The sequence below is a fragment of the Carcharhinus amblyrhynchos genome, chromosome 22 (assembly GCF_965287045.1).
Source record: "Carcharhinus amblyrhynchos chromosome 22, sCarAmb.v2.hapA, whole genome shotgun sequence".
Lineage (NCBI taxonomy): Eukaryota > Metazoa > Chordata > Chondrichthyes > Carcharhiniformes > Carcharhinidae > Carcharhinus > Carcharhinus amblyrhynchos.
The window spans coordinates 42,488,615-42,510,495 of NC_137345.1; the positions used below are offsets into that span (position 1 = coordinate 42,488,615).

Here is a 21,881-nt window from a genome sequence, read left to right on the forward strand (position 1 = left end):
AACAGGTCATTTGGTCCATCTCTGTGCCGATGCTCCAGACTAATCTCCTTCTATCCTACTTTATCCAACAAACTTGGATTCCAATCTGTATTCTGTTCTTTCTCACGCACAGGACCCCTTCCTGGGTGTACACGGTGGCACAGTGGTTCGCACTTGCTGCCTCACAGCGCCAGGGATCCGGGTTTGATTCCTGGCTTGGGATCACTGTCTGCGTTCTGCCTGTGCCTGCGTAGGTTTCCTCCACACGCTCTGGTTTCCTCCCACAGTCTGAAACACGTACTGGTTAGGTGCATTGACCCGAACAAGCGCCGGACTGTGGCAACTAGAGGAATTTCACAATAACTTCATTGCCGTGTTAATGTAAGCCTTACTTGTGACGAATAAATAACTTAATACTACCTGTTCACACATGGTGAAAATTACTTCCCATCCAATTTTCTGACTTAAAAGTTTGATACATCTCTTCAGTTAGTTACAACCTGATTAAATAATTTCTGAAAATCAATGTATGTACCATCTATAGTCTGATACCTCACTGGCTCTGTCAAACATCCACAAGTATATAGACAAAATATATTACTAAAACTATACTGACTCTTTCTAATTAACTTAACATACAAACATATGAACCCAGAGCAGGCGAGGCCATTCAGCCTCTCGAGTCTGTTCCACCATTCATTTAGAACATGGCTAATCTGGTTGTAACTTCAACCCCACGTTCCTGTTCTGCTTATTCCCAATGATGTTTCACTCTTTTCTTAAAAGGGAATCTATCTAGTTCTGTCTGAAAAATATTCAAAGGGTGCGATCTTACTGGCCATTCACACCACACATCTCCTTTCACTGCAGTGGGATGGGAAAATTCCACCGGTGTGAGATTCCGGCCAAAGACTCTCCTCCCATTGCTTTTCAAAGAAGGGAATTCCAAAACCTCCCCACTCTCCGAGAGAACGGATTCCTCCTCAGCTCTGTCTTAAACGAGTGAAGCATTATTTTTAAACCGTGTTCTAGATTCTCCCATCAGAGCAAAACATCCTCTCTACATCCACCCACTCAAAACCCCCTCAGGATTCTAAATTCCAGTCAATATAATTCTAGACTGTCCAACTGTCAGAAAAGTGCAATGTTACCCAGAACCCCCCGAAATTCATGGGGCAGGGTTTTTCGGCCTTGCTCGAGCGAGGGTAGAAATTCCTACCCGAGGTCAACTGACGCTTCTGTTGTCCACCCAATCCAATTCTGTGGCGGGTGAAGTGACAGAATTCCAGTGATTATGCCCTCTATCGTCCTGAAACTTTGTCTGTGCAGCTGGTTTTGTGAAAGCGTTTGCAGGCGGTTTTGCTCAGTTGCCATCTCCATGGAAAGCTATCAAAGTTGGTCCCTCAAAGTTCAATTCATTATATTTTAGTCAAGAAAAAAGTAGCATGTGAAACTTTTGATTGTGTTGCTGGCCAGAGGCTCAACCTTTCAGAAGAGAAGGGTTTATAAAGAGTTGTCTTACGGAATGAATCAGTTGGGGTGGAGCCTATTGGAACTGTACGCACAGATGAAGGCCATTCAACCCATCACATCTCTGTCGGCACCTGCAAAGAGCGATCCAATTCATCCCAATCTCCCTGTTCCTTTGTCAATTCATCCCAATCTCCTGGTACACACTGCTGTTACTGTGCATCGGTTATGGAGGGGGTGAGTGTTGGAAGTGATAGATAGAATGCTGGCTATTTTGTTCTGGATGGTGTCCAGTTTCTTTGGTGTTGTTGGAGCTACACTCATCCCAGCAAGTGGAGAATATTCCATCACACTCCTGCCTTATGCCTTGGAGATAGGGAGTCAGATGGTGACTCCCTTGCCACTGAATTCCCAGCCTCAAACCTACTCTTGAAGCCATTGTATTTATACTCCCTGTGCACCTATAACAATGTGGCCAAATTCCCCTCCAACTCAATTTTCCAGTCCGCTGATGACACCACCATACTGGGTCAGATCTAAAACAGTGACAAGACAGAATACAGGGAAGAGATAGAGAATCTGGTGAACTGGTGTGACAGCAATAATCTCTCCTTCACTGTCAGTAAAATGAAGGAGTGGGTCATTGACTTCAGGAAGTGTCGAAGAGAACATGCCCTTGTCTACATCAATGGGGATGAAATGGAAATGGTCGAGAGCTTCAAGTTTCTAGGTGTCCAGATCACCAACAACCTGTCCTAGTCCCTCCATGATGACGCTATAGTTAAGAAAGTCCACCAACACCTCTACTTTCTCAGGAGGTAAGGAAATTTGGCATATCCGCTATGACTCTCACCAACCTTTACAGATGCATCACAGAGAGCATCCTTTCTGGTATAGCTTGGTATGGCTCCTGCTCTGCCCAAGACCGCAAGAAACTACAAAGGTTTTCTTTTTATTTATGAGTGTCACAAGTATGCTTACATCAATACTGCAATGAAGTTACTGTGATTGTGAACGAAGCCCAGTCCATCACGTAAACCAGCCTCCCATCCATTGACTCTGTCTATACTTCCTGCAGCCTTGGAAAAGCAGCCAGCATAATCAAAGAACCCAGTTGGAGATGTTCATTGCTTGTAACTTATGTGACACACTCGCCATCTTCTTCTGTCAGGAAAAAACATACAAAAGTCTGAGATCACTTACCATCTGACACAAGAACAGCTATTTCCCTGCTGCCATCAGACTTTTGAATGGACCTACTTTATATTAAGTTGATCTTTCTCTACACCCTATTTCTGACTGTAACACTACATTCTGCACCCTCTCCTTTCCTTCCCTGCTGACAATATGCTTTGTCTGTATAGCACACAAGAAACAATACTTTTCACCTCATTCCGATACATGTAACAATAATAAACCAAATCAAATCAAAAAAAGGCTGGTCCAGTTTGGTTTCAAGTCGCTAGTAACCCCCAGGATATTGATAGTGGGGAATTCAGCGAGCTAATGCCATTGAATCTCAAAGTGGAATGGTTAGATTGACTCGTTGGAGCTGTTCATTGCCTGTAACTTGTGTGGCACAAATGTGCCAGGCCAAGCCTGGATATTGTCCAGGTCTTGCTGCATTTGGACATGGGAGTACTTCAGTATCTAATGAATCACAAATGGTGCTGAATGTTGTATAGTCATTAGCAAACACCCCCCACTTCTAATCTTATGATGGAAGGTCATTGACGAAACAGTTGAAGATGGTTGGGCCAAGGACACTACCTTGAAGGACACCTGCAGCAACGTCCCAGAGTTGAGTTGTTGATCACCAACAATCATCTTCCATTGTGCAAGGCATGAGACAATTTTCTCCAGATTCTCAGCATTCATCGGGTTCCTTGATGCCACATTCGGTCAAATACAGCCTTGATGTCAAGGGCAGTCACTCTCCCCCGCTCCTCTGGAGTTCAACTCTTTTGCCCATATTTGAACTACTGTGATGATGGTGCACATTTTATTTAATTTATTCATATGTTTATTGCTCATTCCTAATTGCTTTTCAACAGAGAGCATGTGAGAGATGTGATTTTAGAGTCACATGGGGGCCAGAGCAGGTAAGGGTCCTCGCCTGAAGAACATTAATGAACCAGATGGGTTTTTAATGACAATGGTCACCATTAGGCTTTCAATTGCAGGTTTCAATTTCAGTTTTGAACCCAGACCATTACTTTAGGATCTCTGGATTCCGAGTCCACACTCTGGCACCTGTTCAGGTCCACTGAGGGAGAACTTAGCAGTGACACTTTGCCTCCACCATCTCCTCCTTCATGTGTTACTTGGCAGTTCCAGACCATGAACCCATGAACAAATGCTGAAATGTGTCCAGTCGGGATGACATATGACAACGGGAATTTTCAGAATATCCATTGTGCCATGAGAAATACATTACAGTTAAATAGATGCATCTGTTTACATTCAAAAAAATAACAGGGTCATGGTGAAATTTGAAGTTACTTCATGCATATCCTTTCAACTGCAGTAATTAACCTCCTGCTTCTAATGATAAGAGGCAGCATATTTAAACTACTTATCTTCAGAACAAAAGAAAGGTAATACATTAAATCATGTCTGCCCTCAATTTGAGGGCAATTATCCCAATTAGTAGTTACTCTACGGTGCGGCTGATAATTCCCTGTTTATCAGTTTGGGCAGTAACTACAGATTAATTGGAAAACAACCCTCCTCGATAGAGAATAACAGCTAGAAATGAACAGGACGACAACACATCCAGATGAGAGTGCCTTTTGAGTTGTGTCTGAGCACTGTACAACCTCTACACTGTTCTGAAGCATTGGGATTGAGCCAAGTTATTCCAATTCTTCGTAAAGTAGATATACTTAAAATATATATGTGTGTGTGTGTGTGTGTGTGTGTGTGTGTGTGCGTGTGTGTGCATGTGTGCGTGTATGCGTGTGCGTGTGTGTGTGTGTGTGTGTGCATGTGTGCGTGTATGCGTGTGCGTGTGTGTGTGTGTGTGTGTGTGTGAGCTTTTCCTTTTTTTGCCATAGGAATTCCCATTTTCCTGTAGAGCTGACAATTTTTCAATTACATTGCGATCATAAATCTGGGCATCGCTACATGACAGCAAGATCAACTCGTGAAAGGTTTTGTACTTTATACAGAGTACAATATATGAAGCCCGATGGATTCTGAATTCTTAAGTACTCGTACAGAGCTGTTGTGCTGCAGTGGCTGCCTCGGCACATTTGGGAGTATCCATCTGCAGTTGTTGAAATTGATCGCAGCCAGGTAGCTGTAAGCTCTTAAACTGTGATTCAGAAAACAATATTTCATGTGTTGAAACATGCTGAATGCTCTTTTTCCCCTTAATATTCAAAAGTGAGAATCCAGCAACGAGACATCCTTGCTGTCTGCAGTGATATTTTTCATCATTTTGGAAATGAGAATCGAGAAATCTCGATGTTTGGTTTACCCGTGTGAGGGTGCAGTGATCATTCCCAGCAGATAAATAAAGATCGGCGTGATACAAATATTGGATTTTACTTCTTTTAGGCGATGCGTTCTAATTTAGCAATCACCTCTGTTTTATTTTAAACCATTCATGGAATGTAGTAAGAACCAAGTACAAAGAACAACACAGCACAGGAAACAGGCCCTTCAGCCCAACAAGCCCATGCCGCCATTTTAACATTCAGTGGACGCCTCATTCCAATCCTTCTTCTACCTGTGACTTTTGCCTATGCCTCTAGGCTTCCACAATAAAGGTGTGCAAATTTAGAGAATTGTATATGTGTGCCAGATTGAGGGAGGTCTAATTTAGGGACAATTTGTAAAAGCCAATCAGCCCAAAAGCACGTTTTTGGGGTGTGGGAGAAAGCCCACAAGCACCCAGAGAAAACCCACGGTCTTTTAAGTTTATTTGTCAGTGTCACCAGTAGGCTTACGTTAACACTGCAATGAAGTTACTGTGAAAATCCCCTAGTTGCCACACCCCGGCGCCTGTTTGGATACACTGAGGAAGAATTTAGCATGGCCAGTGCACCTAACCAACACATCTTTCTGACTGTGGGAGGAAACCAGAGTACCCAGAGGAAACCCACGCAGACACAGGGAGAACGTGCAGACTTTGCACACGCAGTGACCCCAAGCCGGGAATCGAACACGGGTTCCTGGCTCTGTGAGGCGGCAGTGCTAACCACTGTACCACTGCGCATTTATTCCAATCCTTAATTCCAATTGAACTGAGTAGCATGCGAGTCCACATTATTGTGGATCTGGAGCCACATTTAGGCCAGGGTAAGGGCGGTTGAGTGCCTTCCCTAGAGAACATTAATGAATCAAATGGGTTTTTTTGGTCATCACGAGACTTGAATTCAAATATAACCATCGGCCATGGTGGGATTTAACCCAGGTCACCAGAGAGCGACCCCGGGTCACCGGGTCCAGCGACAGTTCCACTACGGCACCACCTCCCCTTTCTGTTGGGCAGGCATGCAAATTCATCAACAGGTCCAAAGTTAGTTCATGTTTGTCCCGAGTTCAGCTTCACACTATTAGTAAAGTTAATTGAAATGGCATTATCCATATGATTTTAAAAGTGAGTTCACTGCCTCTTGTGTGGCTTCATGAGATTTGATAAATGATTTGCTGAAAGCTTCTGACAAAATGCAAAGCGTCGAACATCCTGCTGGTTTTCATTAGAATCCTGACAGTACAGAAAAAGGCCATTCAGCCCATCAAGCCTGCAACAACAACGGTCCCACCCAGGCCCAATCCCCATAACCCCTTGGTGTTGTGAGGCAGCAGTGCCACTGTGCCACCCAACACCATTAGACTTTGAATCCCAGATCTTGATTGAATTCAAATTTCACCATCTGTCGTGGTGGGATTTGAACCTGGGGCTCTGTGTTACTGGCTCAGTGACTATCACAGATTAGACATTTTTAACCTATAAGGGAATCAGTGGTTGTGGGGATAAGGCCGGAGAGTGGAGTTGAGGATTAGCACATCAGATCAGTCATAATCTCATTGAATGGTGGAGTAGACTCGATGGGCTGAATGGCCTATTTCTTCTCCCATGTCTTCTGGCATTATGGCTACTGCCTCCCCCCCTCCCCGACCTACTGTTCCTATTGATCCTATATCAGAAATCCAGTCCCACTCTTCAACCATTTTGTCTTGTCTGTATCTAAAAAAATCCCACAAGCATCTCTACAACATTCTTTCAGCAGGATGGAGAATTCTATGAGACTTATGCGAGGCTTTCAGAATAAATTAAAAATTGCTTCAGTTGCCAGTCCGAGATAGGCAGCCCATTTTGTCATGTCCCTTTTAAATTTAAATAGCTGGCTATAAGAGACAGCAATGTGCAAAAAAAGACTTCAAAGCTCTCTGTCATTGTGATGGCAAATGTGGACCGATGATCTTATTTTCTGTGTTTTTCTGTGGGCTTGTCTGCAGTGTGCCCTCCTCTTTACAATTCAGTACCCATGGGGTCTCGTGTTGACATTATCTCATTGTTCGTCAAACTGTTTAGAAGAATTAGCCTTTCCTGGCTTTTTTTGAACATTTTTAATTAATATTTCCTGCTGCGCTGCACAGAAACGCAAATGTTTCATAAGCAACCGAACTGTGTGAACAAAAAAGTTGATTCATATTTGTAATCTATTTGAATGGTCGTAAAAGAGTATTTAGGGTTCATTTATACTACAGCTGCACTGTCAGTGTAAAGCAGTTTTATGTCTGACTGAAGCTGTGATTATGGTATAGAAAAGGTATCAATTCCGCCCACCTTTCTGTACAGGTATAAGTCGCAGTGCCTAATTTAAGTGGCCCATTTTTTAGACTGTCAGCCTGGAATAAAATCAGCACTGATAAAGTGTCGTCCAGACTCAAAACATTGGCTCTATTCTCTCTCCACAGATGCTGTCAGACCCGCTGAGATTTTCCAGCATTTTCTGTTTTTGCTTCCAGCATCCGCAGTATTTCAGTTTTAGCCTGGAATAGATGTTGTGCTTAGATTTGTAACCCAAAAGCCTAATTCCTGTCACTGAACCCTTTTGAGTGACGAGGTGCCATAGAAGAACAGGCATCATACAGAGATGACTCATGGATTTGTCAGTGGTACAAAGAAAAGCACATTTATGGGACTTTTATTTTCCACCTGTAGCCTGCTCTAGCTTCTCTTCCGGAACCTTCCTGAGTTCCATTGACGGTGAGGCATGGGGCCCGATTTTGGTTCTTCCCATAAATGCGAATGCGCTCTGAGTATCGAGACAAGACCCAAGGTTGATGTTCTATCCATCCGCAGATATCCTTTCGTCTTCTGCTTTCCCTCAGGAGTGCAGAGATTGGAACCAATAGTAGGCCCAGATAACCGCTATCCTGCCTGGATGCTCAGCCAGACCAAAGCTGACACGAGAATCAAGTGAGAGGAATTCTCCGACAGACAGAGTCTCCTTAGTGCTTTACCTCACAGTCAGTTTGCCCTTCACACCGGGAGCGCGCTCCAAGACTAACTCCGAGATTGGTGTAAACTGATTTTGGGTTTGTACCAGGGCTGAACATGCGGAGTCTGATTGCATTGTAACACACAATGGGAAGTAACACACAAAAGCAACTTGGTGAAAGCTGGTCATTAATTTATACTGGTGCAGTGCTTAGATCTGAAATTAAAATTGACATTACCTTGTTTTGAAATACGTCATTAGAAAAAAGAATGTATTAATAATGATTACGGGCGGCATGGTAGCACAGTGGGTTAGCACTGCTGCTTCACAGCTCCAGGGTCCTGGGTTTGATTCCCGGCTCGGGTCACTGCCTGTGTGGAGTTTGCACATTCTCCTCGTGTCTGCGTGGGTTTCCTCCGGGTACTCCGGTTTCCTCCCACAGTCCAAAGATGTGTGGGTTAGGTCAATTGGCCATGCTAAGATTGCCCTTAGTGTTCTGAAATGCATAGGTTAGAGGAATTAGTGGGTAAATATGTGGGGGTAGGGCCTGGGTGGGATTGTGGTTAGTGCGGACTCGATGGGCCCAATGGCCTCTTTCTACACTGTAGGGTTTCTATAATACTAAAGACTGATTTTTTCCTCACTGTTCAAATGAACACCTGTGTTAATCTTCCTGGAATGGCGGGGAAAGAATTGCAACTCACACTGTGAAACCATTTAGGGATTTATTCCTTCAGTGCCTTTTGCTATTTCATTCGAACCCAACTGTAATATTAGCATAGAAAGATTAAAATTTAATTAATTTAAAATTTAAAAGAGGGAGAGAGGTTATTATCTCTAAATATCTCTTTCTCTCTCTCTTTCTCTCTATCTTTTTCTCTATCTCTATCTACCTCTCTCTGGCCGTAATTTTATTGATTCCGGGGGGAGTGGGTGGGCAAGGCTCAGAGAACAGCATTCTCCGCTGGCCACGGGGGGGTCGTACAAACCTCAGGCAGACATGCCAGTAAAGTTTTGCCCTGTCTATCTTTCTCTCTCTACCTTGCTCTCTTTTTCTCTCTCTCTCTATCTATCTTTTCCTCCTTCTCTATCATTCTCTCTCTATTTTTCACTTGTTCTATCTTTCTCCCCATCTGTATTTAGAATATGGTGTTGTTGTAAATTGCAGTAAGACTATTTTCTACAATTCAGGGTGATTAGCAATGTATGATGACCAATGTGCTATAGGAAAGGTGAGATAGCAGAAAGTACAGGTAAATAAATGTGTTCTGTTTTTGACCAAAATAATGGTTTGAAAAGTCTCTGTTGTATAATGTATGTGCTAAATGCATCAGGTTTCATTGCCTGTCATTTCATTTGTTGTTTAATCAATGTGGTGTGTATGAAGTAGTATTTGGTGCAATGGTGCTGAAAACAGCAATCATGCAGCTTGCAGACTTTGTGGTTTAGTGTGAAATGGTTGGCTCTAAATCGTTCGTCACTTTTATATCTCTTCTGATTTTTTTTATTCGCTGAATTCAGCTATCATCCAAACTCAAAATGACTCCCCAAAGAGCTAAAAATAAAATACAAATAAGCTATGGGCAGCATGGTGCCTCACAGCGCCAGGGACCTGGGTTCGATTCTTGTCTTGGGTGACAGTGCAGAGTTTGTATGTTCTCCCCATGTCTGCGTGGGTTTCCTCCAATTGCTTCAGTTTCCTCCCACAGTCCAAAGATGTGTGGGTTAGGTTAATTAGCTATGCTAAATTGTCCCTTAGGTTACTGAGTGGGATGGTTCTCGATGGGCTGAATGGCCTCCTTCTGCAGTGCAAGTGATTCTAGGATTTCCTGATTGATGGCCTGGCAGTAGTGTGGGTGCTCTATGCCTCTGGCCACAGGCTGTCTTCCATTCCAATCTATTGCTCAGCGTGCTCAGAACATGACCGTTCTTTGTGAAACTTGTATTTTGATGAGACAGAAGCAATTTGTCATCTTGCTTTCAGAATGAACCATATTCGGAAATTCTGGTTTAATCCCCAGAACAGAAAGACAGGTCTGATATATAAACGATTAGATAATGAAAATACAAATAAAACAAGGTTAGATTGTGACCGGTTCCTATCCAGTCCACTCCAGTTGGCTAGTTACACCTCTCTACCTGGTGTTTACATGTTTTGCCAGTTGTATATACAGGCCATTCTGAGCAATCACTGTGTAAAAGGTGGGATGAGGGGCTCATCTGCATGATCTGGATAAAGCTACGTATCCAGTAGAACAAGCAAGACTTAAGAATTGGAACAGTGATAGAGAAACATGTGTTTAGTTACACAATATTGGCACCACATCAGTGGTTCAGGTCACCATCATCTTCTCAAGGGCAGTTACAGATGGGCAGTAAATGCTGACCTAGCCAGTGGCAACCGTATCTCATGAATGAATAGAAGACAAAGTAATCCAGGTAGGTAATAACAGTCTAACAACATTTCCCCTGTGATGCCTTTCCAAGGGTCAATTTTGACAGGTGGTGTACTTTCATTCATTTAAGCTTTGACAAGTAGAAACAAGATAAAACTGAGATTTTATCGAACTTTATATTAGAAGCTTGCTTTAATCATTTTTGCTGCTTCAGTGAGAGTTGAACATAGGGGGTGATTCTCCCAAAAAAGAATGCTAAGTGGTGAATTTGCATAAAAACTGCAGTAAATCATGCTTTTTTTTTATCAGTGGGATTTTTAAAATGAATCTCTCACACTCCATGCACTGCCAAGTGCACGAGCGTGACTCACACAGAAAATCAGGGGATGGGACCTATTCCTGCTGGAGAAGCTGGCAGCATAGTGCTGAGTGAGCCGCTGCACATGCACCGAACTATCAGAATACAAACCTGTACAATACCAGTAGCCTGGTATTGCTGGCTTCCTGATTACTGGCCAGCTCGATCGCTGGTCAGCACCGCAACCCCAGAACGCTATCCTCCAACCTCACCCCCTCCCCCCCAATCCCTCCCCCCAGTTGCTATCCTCCCAGACATGTCCAGGCCAGCCTTGAGCTCCCCCCGTCCTCCCAGCCTGCCTTGATCACCCCCTCCCACTGGCAGCCCCCATCTCCCAATCAACTCCCCTCCCTCGTAGCCCTGACTCCTCTGGCAATCCCTCCCCTTCCACCCTGATGGCCTCCCTCCCTCCCTCTGTCACTGACCCCTCTGCAGCGGGAGCTCCCACCACCACCAATCTCCTCCCCACAGAGGCCCTGCACCCCCTCCCCCCCCCACCAACTAGGTCCTGCCCCTTTGGCATTGCCAAGGAAACTAAAAACTGCGTGGGGCCAGGCTGGCACTACCACTCCCCACGGGGCACTTTTCTTACCCTCGACCACTTTGGGGTACCCCTCCCTTCACTCCAGCGGGGCTGGGCCATCAGCTCCCAGCAGGTGAGGAGCTATTGTAAACCCCACTGGAGTGAAAAACTCCTGGCGATGGGGGAGAGGCTAACAGTCCAGGAGACTTCAGTCCTGGACCCGCTAATTAGATGTAAAATATATTAAAATCAGCATTTTAGCAGGAAATCCAGCAGCCGGGGACTCTTGAAGCCACGGTGCGCAGCGGGGAGCTTGTTAAACAGCCTCTGCTTATGTCTCCCAATTGGGAGAATCATCCCATGATGTTGGTTTCATCATAAGGTGTTCAGAGAATAGGAACATTGGCAGCTCAGTTAGCTTGGATTAGGTTCAGGTTCATAGTTATTGAGTGTAAACTATTTCTTGAAAGATGATCTCCAGGCTTTTCTCATAGCTTTTTTCTTCTTTCTCTCCCTTTGTCCTTTGTCCATGTGTCATTCTCTTGTCACTCGCACCTCCTCCTCTCTGTTTGCAGATCTCTCGGTCAGCTTGCTTGCGGTGATACTTATTTTCTGTGGACTGGCCCTGGTGGCAGTCTTTCTGTTTGTGTTCTGGAAGCTGTGCTGGGTCCCCTGGAAGAACAAGGTTCTGTCCAACACCTCCGTTCCTGGGGACACGGTGAACGTCACCGGCACTGACTGCGACAAGGAGATGACGGATAAACCCAAGGAATCCACATCCATGAGCTTCCTTGAAGCAGCCATGAAGATCAGCCACACATCTCCCGATATCCCAGCAGATGTTCAGATGTCTATGAGAGACCATATCCTGCGCCACACACGGATCCAGAGACAGACAACAGAGCCAACATCTTCCTCCAGGTCAGTGTCTCTACTTTGCTTCCAGAGATTTATTGTGCATACACCTGCTGCCTTGTCTGGATTTTCAACTGTTGCGCTTTAAAAATTCTTTCATGGGATGTGGCCATCATTGCCAAGGCCAGTTTTTGGCCCTCAAACCCCAAGTGGTTTGCTAGGCCATTTCAGAGGGTAGCTAAGAGTCAACTACATTGCTGCAGGCCTGGAGTCACATAGGCCAGAGCAGGTAAATGATTTAAGATTTGATTTGATTTATTTTTGTCATTGTATTGGCATACAGTGAAAAGTATTATATCTTGCGTGCCACACAGACAAAGCATACCATTCATAGATGACACGGGGAGAAGGAAAAGAGAGCATGCAGCATGTAGTGTTACAATCATAGAAAGGGTGTAGAGAGAGAGATCAACTTAATATGAGATAGATCCATTCAAAAGTCTGATGTCAGCAAGTAAGAAGATGTTTTTGAGTCGATTGGTATGTGATCTCAGACTTTTTTATTTTTTTCCCCGACAGAAGAAGGTGGAAGAGGGTACTTCTTAACCTTAATCAGGGTGGCACAGTGATTAGCACTGCTGTCACACAGCACCAAGGACCCAGGTTCAATTCCAGCCGTGGGTGAATGTACAGAGTTTATACATTCTCCTCATGCCAGCATGGATTTCCTCTGGGTGCTCTGGTTTTCCCCCACTGTCCAAAGATGTGTAGGTTAGATGGATTGACCATGCTAAATTGCCTCTTATTGTCTCCAAGATGTGTAAAAAAAATGTATTCATTAGTCACAAGTAAGCCTTACATTAACACTGCAATGAAGTTACTATGAATATCCCCTAGTCACCACTCTTCAGCGTCTGTTCGGGAGGGAGAATTTAGCATGGCCAATGCACCTAACCAGCATGTCTTTCAGACTGTGGGAGGAAACTGAAGCACCCGGAGGAAACCCACGCAGACCCGGGGAGAATGTGCAAACTCCACACAGACAGTGACCCGAGCTGGGAATCAAACCCAAGTCCCTGGCGCTGTGAGGCAGTGGTGCTAACTACTGTAACACAGTGCCCCCTTCGGGGGGGCTGAGGAGGTAAATATCATGAGGATAGGGAAGGGGGGGTTGGGACTGAGTAAGATGTGCTGTCAGAATGTCAGTGCCAGACTCGATGGGACAAATGGTCTCTTCTGCAATGCAGGGATTCTATCTTCAATGATACATTAAAACATAAATTAAAGTATAAAATAATGCAATGTGCAGATACAGATTCCAGATAACTTTGCAATTCCTCCCGGTTCATAAAATGACAATTTGTACTGGGGGAACATGAGAAATTCCAGTTAGGGGAGAATTCCATTGGCAGAGTAGTGGCTACCACAATATTCACTGTGTGTTTAAGTTTTAATATTTCCTACCTGCTGTGCTCAGCAGATGATTATTTCTGCAAGGATTGACTCTAATCTTTAAGGATCGGTGTCCCAATCCTTCATTGGAGACATCTGGGATTTATGAAGTTGGGGGCCATTTTTCCATCTTCTGCTGCCTCATGCTCCTGTTTTGAAGGTGGTCCAACTCTTGCCTCTGCTTCAACAGTGCCACCTATGGGCACTATGCGGAACAGGAACAAGTGTTTAGAAATATTGGATGTTGAATTCACCTCAGTTTAAAATATCTTAACCTGGGATCGGGTCAGTTGTGTGGCTACCAGATCATCTGGGCAAACCCTTCTCCAAGGCTCTCTCCCACTCAGCCACCAAAGGCCAAAATCAGCAGATTTGTGGTTAACCCCATTGAAGGGCTGCAGGAGTAGTTCTTTCAGCCTAACTTCACAACTTTCTTTGGAGACTTAGACCATTTGTAGTCCATTGAGATTAACTAGCTGCGGTAGCTTGGACCTAATGCTAGAACAGCAGCTTGAATCTGGGCCGAACGGCCACAGCGATGGCAATGGCAACTCCAGCAGTTGAGAGACAAGGGATACCCACCAAAACTGCTGCTGTTTTGGTGGCTGCTGTCCCGCATGAGGAACCCTCCCACAGAGGCACAGAAAAGGTACAGCAAGAGCCATGTCAAACTAGGACAACCTTAGAGCAAGCCATTGAAAACTTCACAGTCCTTGTTGTTAATTTGGGAGATAAATTTGTTCAAAGCTTTCCTGGATTTTATGGTGTTTACCTTTCTGCTTTGAAGTACAACAAATCTGCAGTTATGTGGACTTGATTTAATTTGATTTGATTTATTATTGTCGCATGTATTAGTTTACAGTGAAAAGTATTGTTTCTTGCGCGTTGTACAAAGCATACTGTTCATAGAGAAGAAAACGAGAGAGTACAGAATGTAGTACGACAGTCATAGCTAGGGTGTAGAGAAAGATTAAATTAATTCGAGGTGGGTCCGTTCAAAAGTCTGATGGCAGCAGGGAAGGCGCTGTTCTTGAGTCGGTTGATACGTGACCTCAGACTTTGAAATCTTCCTGACAAAAGAAGATGGAAGAGAGAATGTCCAGGGTGCGTGGGGTCCTTAATTATGCTGCCTGCTCTGCCGAGGCAGCGGGAAGTGTCGGCAGAGTCAATAAATGGGAGGCTGGTTTGTGTGACGGACTGGACTTCATTCATGACCTTTTGCAGTTTCTTGTGGTCTTGGGCAGAACAGGAGCTTTACCAAGCTGTAATACAACCAGAAAGAGTGCTTTCTATGGTGAATCTGTAAAAGTTGGCGAGAGTCGTAGCTGACATGCCAAATTTCCTTATTCATCTGAGAAAGTAGACTGAGAAAGTGGACTTTGGATGGATTTTTCCTCTTTCAGTGGAGTGGGTTATCAGTGCCCTGAGTCATCATGGTAGTTATGCAAGGATGGACTCCTCCATTTTATGTACAGGAGTGTGCAGCGCCATTGGATGCTGACAGAAGGACACAACTTTCTTGTTCCTGCTCCACTTTTCACTGGTGACCCCCAGAGACTCGGCATCCACGTCCAGCAGAGGAGAGCTTGGAGTGACCTTCCCTTCCGAAGGAGACTCTCCACGGCTGTTCCTGTCTCCAGCACGTGCCCCAACTAACGTGATGGTCTCCACACCATGTCACAGCCTATCTCCCTGAGATGCTGAGCCATCAATGTATGTGTCTCTGTGCTGGTGGAGTCAGGTGATGATGCATCCTTGCAATGCCGAATATTCTCTGCAAACTCCTCAGACTCCTCCTGCACCCCAACCCAAATAGAAATTGTGGGAGAGAAAATTTGAGTGCTTAAACGGAGGTGAAACAGGGTTCCAAGTTAACATAGCACAGATCATACTCCTTCAATTCTGAGTGACTTCAATTCACTGAATGATAGTTAAGTGCCAAGAGGCAATGTTTCATCCAATGCTGTATACAAGTCTCTCAGATATCCCACCACCAACTTATGTTGCCCTGTCAATCTCAAGGGGTCACCATATCTGCAGATCCACCTCTGGCTTCCTGCATCCCCCTGGACCAACTTGTCTTGCAATGAGAAGGAGATATATCACCTTAATGGCACTCGCAAATGAATGAGGACTGCTTGAGTGAAAGTTTTTTTTTTGAATTCATTTATTAGCGTCACAAGTAGGCTTACATTAACATTGCAATGAAGTTACTGTGAAGATCCCCAAGTCGCCACACTCCGGCGCCTGTTTGGGTACATGGAGGAAGAATTTAGCAGCTAACCAGCACGCCTTTCGGACTGTGGGAGAAAGCAGCAGCACCCAGAGAAAACCCACGCAGACACGGGGAGAATGTGCAGACCCTGTACAGACAGTGACTCAGGCTGGGAATTGAACCCAGATCCCTGTGAGGCAGCAGTGCTAACCGCTGTTATGGTGAGCGGGCGGATAAGTGGAGTTGAGTCCACAGAAAGATCAACCATGATCTTATTGAATGGTGGAGCAGGCTCAAGGAGTCAGATGGCCTACTCCTGCTCCTAGTTCTTATCTTCTTCCTCTTATCATCCAATTCAAATTGACGGTGCATGTATTCCTCACGCCCAATTGTCCCTTAAGATTGCTTCAGTGTCCTATGTCCATCACTTACTTGCAGCTAGAAGGTCCACGCTTGATTCAAGCGAGTGCTTGGCCTGATAAATATAGCAGAGTTCGGGTTAAGGTACATTCACCACAGCTATTACAATTCTGCTGTCAGCCCATTACCACCAGGCAGACTGAGTTAAACCCGGCTTTTAATATTATTGATGGAACAGAAACACTTCCAGTACTTTTTTTTTAAGAAACAACTACTCTTGAATTCTACCACACTCCAACAAAAAGGCCACCTTGTACAACATGGTACAGAGTGCACAGTGGGACAAGCCTCTAAAACAGCCATGGCATCTGAATGATCTGTACTGAGTGGAAACAATCGTATCAGGTCACGTGTACATCCCTCCCCCGCTCTCTCCCCCACAACCATCCATGCTCTGGCACCAGAATACCTGCACACTGGTCCATTTTTACGATTCCATTGCTTAACTCTGAAAGGACTGGGAGACAGTCAAATTAATACGTCAAACGCCAATAGCTGCAAACTGATGCAAAAAATAGATCTTCATCCATCGTGTGGTCTGAGACAGAAAAAAAAAGCGCAGGACAAAAAGACTTGCTGTGTTCTTTTTTAAAGATTCAGGTTGCGATTCCTTCTGTGTGAGCTGTCAGCACATACTCCAGTTTGACACCTGCACAAATCAGGTTCACTGCTGAGAGATCTCGCAGCTTGCTGCATTCCATTGTCCCACTAAAAGGTTAGTCGTCTGGCCACAATTTCCTCACCCATAGAATCGCGACAGTGCAGAAAGAGGCCACTTGGCCCATCGATTCTGCCCCGACAACAATCCCACCCAGGCTCGATCGTCGTAACCTTGCATATTTATCCTGCTAATCCCCCTGACACTCATGGGCAACTTTGCCACAGCCAATCCACCTAACCAGCACGTCTTTCGGACTGTGGGAGGAAACCGGAGCACCCGGAAGAAACCCATGCAGACACGGGGAGAATGTGCAGATTCCACACAGACAACGATCTGAAGCTGGGAGATTGAACCTGGGACCCTGGCGCTGTGAGGCAGCAGTGCTAACCACTGTGCCACCATACTCCAATCTATTTGCTTTCGTTAAACCTCTCAAGGTTTGTGCAGCTGGAAGCAAGATGCACTCAAATGATGCAAATTATTATAATGTTAATGAAATCATTAACTGCTGCTTTCTTACAGCATACAATCTCCCTTTGTGGGCACATGTGCTTTGAGTGACAGCCTTTTCTTGTAGCTAATCTTCATCTCACATCTCCAGCAGAGCAGGATTAATCCACATTTTGTTTGCCCGTTTCCAATAGTGTTCCAAAGGTAAAATAACCTGGGATTCAGCCTTGCAAATTCTGGGATATTCCAAGATTGCCCAGCGGAGCTAATCATCATCAAAGGATCTGATGACGTTACACCATAAAATATGTTAAACCATAAAATCATAGAATCCCTACAATGCAGAACAAGGCCATTTGGCCCATCAAATCTGCGCTGACAATAATCCACCCAGGTCCTATCCCCCTAACCCCATATATTTACCCTGCCCCTGACATTATGGGGCAATTTAGCATGGCCAACAAACCTAATTTGCACATCGTTAGATTGTGGTAGGAAACCAGAGCACCCTGAGGAAATCCACATCGACAATGGAAAAATGTGCAAACTCCGCACAGACAGTGACCCGAAGCTGGAATTGAACCCAGGTCCCTGACACTGTGAGGTAGCAGTGCTAACCACTGTGCCAGCCGGTTTCTCACACATCAAGCTGCTATTTTTGACTCTGCTTCTGAACAAGCCAAGACGCACCCTTTGCAGGGGAGGAGAGAGTAGAATTTGACAGAGTTGGCTTCATTCTAATGAATGGATCATGGAACTAGGAACATTCCTTCCATTTTTATTGGGTAATGTATGAAGTGAGATGAATCAAAGCAGTCAAGTATGGGTCAGCCATGACTTCACTTCAAAATCTTTGCCCAGAGAGTGGCTTGAACATAGAAACATAGAAATTAGAAGCAGGAGTAGGCCATTTGGCCCTTCGACCTGCTCAGTCGTTCGTTTTGACCATGGCTGATCACCAAATTCAATATCCTGGATCCCACCTTCCCCCCTTATCCCCTGATCCCTTCCATCCCAAGAGCTAAATCTGGAACTCAGTACTATATGGACTGGTTGAGCTAAATGACAACACAACGAGCGAGATGAAGGTGATAAGGAAGGGAAGGATGGACTGATAGGACAGGATTCAGGTTAATCTGATCTAGTCTGTAAAATGGGTGATGGGATTGCACGTCTGGGTTCAAGCATCTAGGGTACTCCTGACGGGTCCAAAGGTTCTGAAAAGAGGCTGCCTTCCCCCCACCACCCACTAACTTGCCTGACACCAGCCTGCACAGTTAAAACTAGTGAGCCCCTGACATGGTGTGGGGCTCCCCTGTCACAAGTCAATATGGGCAGCATGAGGATGACGTCCTTAATCCTTTGCCACGATAAAGGCCCAAAGCTGATGCCGGACCTAATATTTCACATACTGTACTATACTATAGCACGTTTTAGTCTATCATAATGCTCCCACCGCCAACCATCACCCTTCACCCCTGCCAATCACCACCCCTGCAAAGTTCCCCCAATGCCTCCCCTTGTAGAGCTCCCTCCCCACCTTGCAGAGCTCCACTCATATCCCCCATGGAGCTCCTCCTTGCCTCCCCACCTTCTACCCAATTCATGTCCCTCCCCTACACAGACACCACCTCTTTGACACTTTGACACTGATGGGCAGTGCCAGGTGGGCATTGCCAGATTGACACAGACCCATTGACATTCTCCAGCTATGCCCCCAGCACCCAAAGTGCTTCAATGGTCTCCAATCCCCCCTCCATTGGTGGAGACCAACTGTGATTCTCACCATTGAGAAGCTCGACTGACGAGGGGGGGTAAGTGAGCCTAGACGATAGCTTCAGGGACTTGCTAACATGTCATTAATATTTAAACTGCCTTTGCATCCTTTTTGGGTGCAAGGACAATTTTGCCGACAAAATAGGGCCAGTAAGAAGCAAGAGAATGGGCACAAACCTAATTTTTTTTCTGCCACACAATCTTGCCACCTCACCTCACCAAACAATAGGTTAAGGTCATAAGAGCATGCCCTAAGACAAGAGCTTCTGATACAGCCCAGTGACATCCCCATCAAATCATGTGACCAGTTCTCAAAGCAATCATGCAACCACTTAAATATATAACACTACAAGATGCCAGTAAATCTTATAAAATGGTGCTGCCACCTTGCATTGTCTAACCAATGATTTAGTCTGGAATAAAAGAATCTATGAGAATGAATTCAAGAAAGGCGGCAGGGGATGTTTAAGTAGTGCTAATGTGCACTTTAATACTTCCAGGGGTGGGGGGCAGGTGGGGCAGTTAACCTGGGAGCATGGGTGACCTGCCTGCTGAGACTAGTCCCAGTTTCTACTTGACTCTAATATCACACAGTGCTCTCTGGGTCAATCCTCCATCTGCCTTCCATAAACCTGAGCTCATCCAAACCTTAGCTGCTCTTGTCTTAACTTGCCCCATCGACCCTGTGGCTTTCTGACCTACATTAGCTCTCGGTCAGGCAATATCTTGATTTAAAAATTCTCCTCCTTGTTTCCAACTTCTCCATGGCTTTGCCCCTGGCGTGCCCCAGAAAAACCCCATCTCTGTAATCTCCTTCAGCCCCACAATCTTCCCTGGTATGCACGCTTCCCTAATTCTGGTCTCTTTCACACCCCTGATTGCAATGTTACACACTCAGTCGTTGTACATTCAGCTGCCTTAGCCCCAAGCTCTGGAATTCCCTCCCTACACCCTCTGATTCCCAATCTCACTTTCCTTAGAATTTATGCAGGTCAGAAGGAGGCTATTCGGTCCATCAAACCCGTACAGTCCCACCCAGGTCCTATTACCGTAACCCCATGCATTTACCTTGCTAGTCCCCCTGACAGTAAGGGGCTCTTTAACATGGTCAATCAACCTAACCCCGCAGTCTCTTTGGACTGTGGGAGGAAACCGGAGCACCCAAAGGAAACCCATGCAGACACGAGGAGAATGTACAAACTCCACACAGACATAGCCTTCTTCCAGCTCACAGTTATTGGCCAGCTTTCTCCCTTTCTCACACTCCTATCTTTCGATAGACTCAATCCTTGCCCTCTGGGTATTTTTCTCACCTGTCACTCAACACTTGTATCTGTTGCTTGGTGTATCTCTCCCGTGGTTTCCACCAGTTCTCCTGCAGCACTCTGCTGTTCATTTGCACCGACAATGATGCCTTCTGTTTCTCCCGGACCCCTGTCTCAGTGGAGTGTGCGCTACATATGATGGTTCTCCTGTTGCACTTCCTGAACAGTTGATCTGTGTCGTACATAGGCTGCCCTCTGCTCAGGGTCCCTGAACGGCTGGTTAAAGTCCATTTAACAGCTTGGAGAGATGAAAAAGAGAAATGAACACCGCACAGGACCTACCCAGGGATCGCTATGACAGGCAGCTTTGCAAGTGGCACAAGCTGTGCCTCTTTACCACCTGTGCTGCTCAAATGCGTGATGGACCCGTCTGTGTAAACTCATCGAGCTTGTGCAGTCTGTGTTCATATAACAAAGAACAAAGAACAACACAGCTCAGGAAACAGGCCCTTCGGCCCAATGAGCCCACGCCGTCATTTTAACATTGTGACTGCCCTCTTCTACCAATGACCTTTGTCTACGCCTATTGGACTCCATAATAAAGGAACCATAACCAGATTGAGGGAAGACTAATTTAAGGACAATTTGTTGACACCAATCAGCCTAAGAGCACGTTTTTGGGGTGTGGGAGGAAACCGGAGCACCCGGAGAAAACCCACACAAGCACGGGGAGAATGTGCAAACTCCCACAGACACCAGCCCAAATCCATGTGCCTGCACAGCAAACAGTGATAGTCACTGAGCTGTCATGTTGCCCGTCAGATGGTTCAGTTTAAGTGTACACTAACGATGTGAAGCACTAGGCAACTCTCGAAGCAACATCCAAGAGCAGCCCTCACACGACCCATCGCATGTGTGCCCCTTGTTGGACAACAAGGCGGACCGATCTGCTCAGAGGCAGGGAAACCTTGTAAGAATTGCAACCTGAATTCCAGTCTGAATGTTGGCAACTGTGGCTGAATAAACTAGGCTTGTACTCGTTAGAGTTTGGAAGAATGAGGGGAGATCTCATTGAGACGTATAAGATGATGAATGGGATGGATAGGATAGAGGTGGAGAGACTCTTCCCGCTCAGAAAGGACAGTAGGACTAGGGGGCACAGCCTCAAGATAAAGGGGGGGCGGTTTAGAACGGAGTTGAGGAGGAACTTCTTCACTCAAAGGGTGGTGAATCTCTGGAATTCTCTGCCCGTTGAGGTGGTGGAGGCTGCCTCGCTAAACATTTTTAAGACGCGGGTTGATGGGTTTTTGATAAGAGAGGGGATTAAGGGTTATGGGGAGAGGGCGGGAATGTGGAACTGAGCCACGATAGATCAGCCATGATCTTATTGAATGGCGGGGCAGGCTCGAAGGGCTGGATGGCCTACTCCTGCTCCTATTTCTTATGTTCTTATGTAACTTCCGTGTGCTCTTGAAAGCAGATATTTTTATCCAGCCACAATTTAGTGTATCTCCCAGGACCTGTTGAGGAGAAATTACTCCTTATTGTGCCTATTCTAAGGGTGTAAAATAGATGCGAAGAGGATAAATTTTGAGAGTAATGG

At 45.4% G+C, this 21,881-nt stretch overlaps 1 protein-coding gene across 2 annotated transcripts in view; it reads left to right on the top strand.

The window, feature by feature from the left end:
• The window catches only part of LOC145356898 (synaptotagmin-6-like), a 261,394-nt gene that overhangs the window by 132,039 nt on the left and 107,474 nt on the right, over window positions 1-21,881 (top strand). For both annotated transcript variants that reach the window (XM_080209881.1, XM_080209883.1), the window contains exon 2: window positions 11,760-12,105. In XM_080209881.1, the coding sequence (XP_080066007.1) occupies window positions 11,760-12,105 (346 nt within the window). The remainder of the gene's footprint in view (window positions 1-11,759; window positions 12,106-21,881) is intronic.